This window comes from Neophocaena asiaeorientalis, unplaced genomic scaffold, assembly GCF_003031525.2.
Source record: "Neophocaena asiaeorientalis asiaeorientalis breed wild unplaced genomic scaffold, Neophocaena_asiaeorientalis_V1.1 scaffold771, whole genome shotgun sequence".
NCBI lineage: Eukaryota > Metazoa > Chordata > Mammalia > Artiodactyla > Phocoenidae > Neophocaena > Neophocaena asiaeorientalis.
In genome coordinates, this window is record NW_020171822.1 from 652,423 (window position 1) to 656,039 (window position 3,617).

Here is a 3,617-nt window from a genome sequence, read left to right on the forward strand (position 1 = left end):
CATTTTTGTCAATTTTAACGTATAAATACAAGACAATTAAATAAATCGGAGAAGAAATATTGCAAAGACAAATCAGCGCTCACAGAAGTGTATTACGTTATTACCGTGGTTAGTCTGGGATACAACATTCACTTGAAATATATGCAAGGGAACCTTGGCGAAAGACCTAACTAAAGGTTTTTGAAATGTTCCTAGTAAGGACATACTTGAGGCACTGCTCAAGCAGTTGTAGGTAGGAAGCAAGATAGACTCGCTATGACTAGGACCAATCAGGGTTCGATACATATGGAAACAATAGCATTGCAGGATAGTTCACTGTTCCCAACAGCTGCTCCCCCTTGTCACTATACATTCATCAAGACAATTCTTTAAAAAAAAAAAATTAAAGCTCTGGCTGGGCCAGAGTGTACCAGTCATAGCAATCAACAAAGTACCATGCAGTTGCTTTTTAAAGAACAGCAATATGATTTTTTTTTTAATGTACATCTCTTTTAAAAAGTAATCCTACTCTACTCCCCTTTTCTGAAAGGCTCTGGGGATTTGAGAAGTGGCAGTGTATGTATCTCTTCCACATCATGATTTTTCTACCATATGGTCTAGATTACAGTTCCTTCCCTCTCGGTGACCAAGGTATTAAGCTAAACATCTTGGTGCAGCTTCCATAATCTGATGATTAGGGAAGAGGTCAGGAGATGGGTGTCAGTATTGGATGCTATGTACGGTTGTACAGGTGCTACCCTGAACAACGGTGCATCCAAGAGGGTGAGTGGGGCTAAAATATGGCCCTCATTCTGTTTGCCAAATCACGAGCCCATGGGGCTGTGTCTGCCCAGTGGGGGCACCTTTTTCTAACTCACTCCAAGGCACTATATGAGCTAATTGTGGCACTATCTGCTTACATTTTTCTAGTCTGGCTGGCGTCATTATTTCTTGATTTCAGTGAAGTTCCTGTATTTCACATCCCATGTAATCTCCAAAAGGAGCTTTAGAGGTCACTGAATCAGCAAGGATTTTCTGAATTATCACATTAGACACAACAACACAACCGTGATTCTACAAAGAAAGAAATTTACACAGTAGAAAATAAATACAAAAATGGAGAAGTAAGATTTTTGACATGTGGGTCACTAGAATTTATCTTATTTACAACAAAGGCATGCACAACGAAACTCACCAACAGGCTGAAGCCAACAGTGGCTTTATATAATGTTATCAAAGATAACTTAGCATCTTTAACTGGGGCTGGAAATGAACTACTTTGATTTTTTAAAACTGAGTCTTATTCTTAGTGTGTTGTTTAAAACCAGTCTTCTTTTAAAATGAAGGATGAGAAACCAAATCACAAATGTCTAAGAACCATGGTATAACGTCTTGGTTTCCTCTTCCAATAGCAACCATTGCGCTCAATTAGCTTATGCTCCTCCAGAAGTTGCTGAGTATAAAATTAGTTGATTTTCATACAACTCACATTGTGTAAAAAATAAGATTGGACATTTTCACACTGTCAAGCAACATTCTTTGATTTTAGGGAAAGGAATCACATTTGCTCAATAAAGTGTAAGCTTCCCCGCTTTGAAGTCCTTCTTAGAGCGATACGGTTTTTACCATTGCAGGAATCTTCTTTCTCATTAAACATGTGCTGTTTTCCAGTGAAATCATGGAGGCACACGTCTCCATTCTGAAGACTGAAAGAAAAACCATTCTTCTCGGTAGAAGCATTCGCTGTATGAGGAAAAACAAAATCAGCGTCATAAAGTATCCACAGAAAGCATTTTCAGGGGACAGGAGAAGATGGCGGAAGAGTAGGACGCGGAGATCACCTTCCTCCCTACAGATACATCAGAAATACATCTACACGTGGAACTGCTCCTATAGAAAGCATTTTCAAAATAAACAAACGTCACTTTATTCTTAAGTATGCACATGTAGAGCATGTCTTTTTTAAAAAAAATGTCTGATATATTGTCATATTTTATTTACTTTTCATTCCTTTCCTAAGACCACTCAAAGTAAGCAAAACAAATTGGAGAATGATTCACAAACCAGCTCTCTATGGCAGCTTTTTTTAAATGAAACGGTCAAAATATGAAGCAAAGCAATGTTTTTGACATATCCCCTGCATCGGCAGGCGGACTCAAAACCACTGCACCACCAGGGAAGCCCTGTTTTTGATTTTTAAAGGCCCATTTCCTAACTCTGGTTGAACATATATTGCCTTCAAGTAGTAGCGTATGTATAATTTAACTTAAGGTAATATTCTGGTCTCTCCCAAAAGTTAACAGAGATCCCTCACAAGGTTCTCAGTTCCCTAAGATTCCTATAAAGTAAAACTTTGTACCAGAGAAACCCAGAGTGACAACAGTCCTGGCAAGAAAAAAAATCAGCTCTCATACACTAAACCAGCCCCTCTAACTAAATCAGGATAAGACTGATTCCCAGGAGAAAACAACAGAGTCCAACCTCAGAGTCCAGGCCAGGGAGCAGGTGGGCCTCCCCAACCCCAGGCAGGCCCTGAATTGTGTGTGTGTGTGTGTGTGTGTGTGTGTGTGGGCGGGGGTGGGGTGGGCACAGCTGCTGAGATCCTCTAGCTCCTTGGCACCATCTTTTTGACCGTTACACCATTTGAAGACAACGTAGAAAGCTGAATAATAAGCCCAACTGTTAGTTCATGCCATAATTATACTAATAATGACAGTGCTGAGAACTTTATAAGAATTATCTCATTTACTACCCTAAGGGATGAGTGCTATTATTATCCCCATTTCACAGACGATGGAACTAAGGTGTCAGAAAGTAAGTGCTTTGCTTAAGGTTACATGGCTCAGAAGCGAAAGAGTCAACATGTGATGTCTCTTCCAAACTGTGAGCTTGTGGCCCTGTGTACTGAGTGACATGGCTGCTAGTAGCCAAGCCTCCAAGGCTTAACTGAAATAGGTAGTATTCACACACACTAGGTGACGGATGTGGCTAACACAGCTCCATCTCTGGGCATAGCGATGGGCAAGTGACTGTCTGAGGCTGCTGTTCTGATTTAGGCATTTTGGTTCGAGGACATTCTTGTGCAGGAACAATTTGAACTGGTATAATAAACAAACCGTTAAACTTCCAGCTTCTTTTTCTGTCATCCATCCCAGATCCTGATGTGCAGGTTATGTGGTATTAAACACGTGGCCATTTTGTTGGCCTAAAATGTACCCCACCCTCACTGTCAGCCATGGAAAACAGCTGTGCGAAATCAGCCACGTCAAACAGTTGTGCAAAATGTGCTGCCTCCATTCAATCTGATTCCCCGAAGGATGGCAACATATCGGTAGGCTAGGCAAGTGAGGCTTCGTCTCTGAGTTCTTTCTAGAACATGGAAAAATCTGGCTTTAAGAGCCCCAAACACTTCTATCCAAACCAGTAGGTTTGACTGATACGTTGTGATTCTGAGGGATCTTGATGACTCAGCTCACACCTCTGATTTCTCTACTTTGAACTCGGTTTCTCCCACTAACTTATGAATCAGCCTTGACTGCCACTGCCTCTACTCTGTTTACCTGCACTGAGTCACTCCCGCTATAGCAACTTGGCATAGAGCCCAGCTCTCCCTCTGGTATCTACAATAAAGAGTTAAG

The 3,617-nt window shown here is 41.1% G+C and overlaps 1 protein-coding gene across 2 annotated transcripts in view; it reads right to left on the bottom strand.

The window, feature by feature from the left end:
* The window catches only part of ADGRG2 (adhesion G protein-coupled receptor G2), a 70,104-nt gene continuing 66,487 nt past the window's right edge, over positions 1 to 3,617 (bottom strand). For both annotated transcript variants that reach the window (XM_024739417.1, XM_024739411.1), the window contains exon 27: positions 1 to 1,722. In XM_024739417.1, the coding sequence (XP_024595185.1) occupies positions 1,538 to 1,722 (185 nt within the window). In that variant the 3' untranslated portion in view covers positions 1 to 1,537. The remainder of the gene's footprint in view (positions 1,723 to 3,617) is intronic.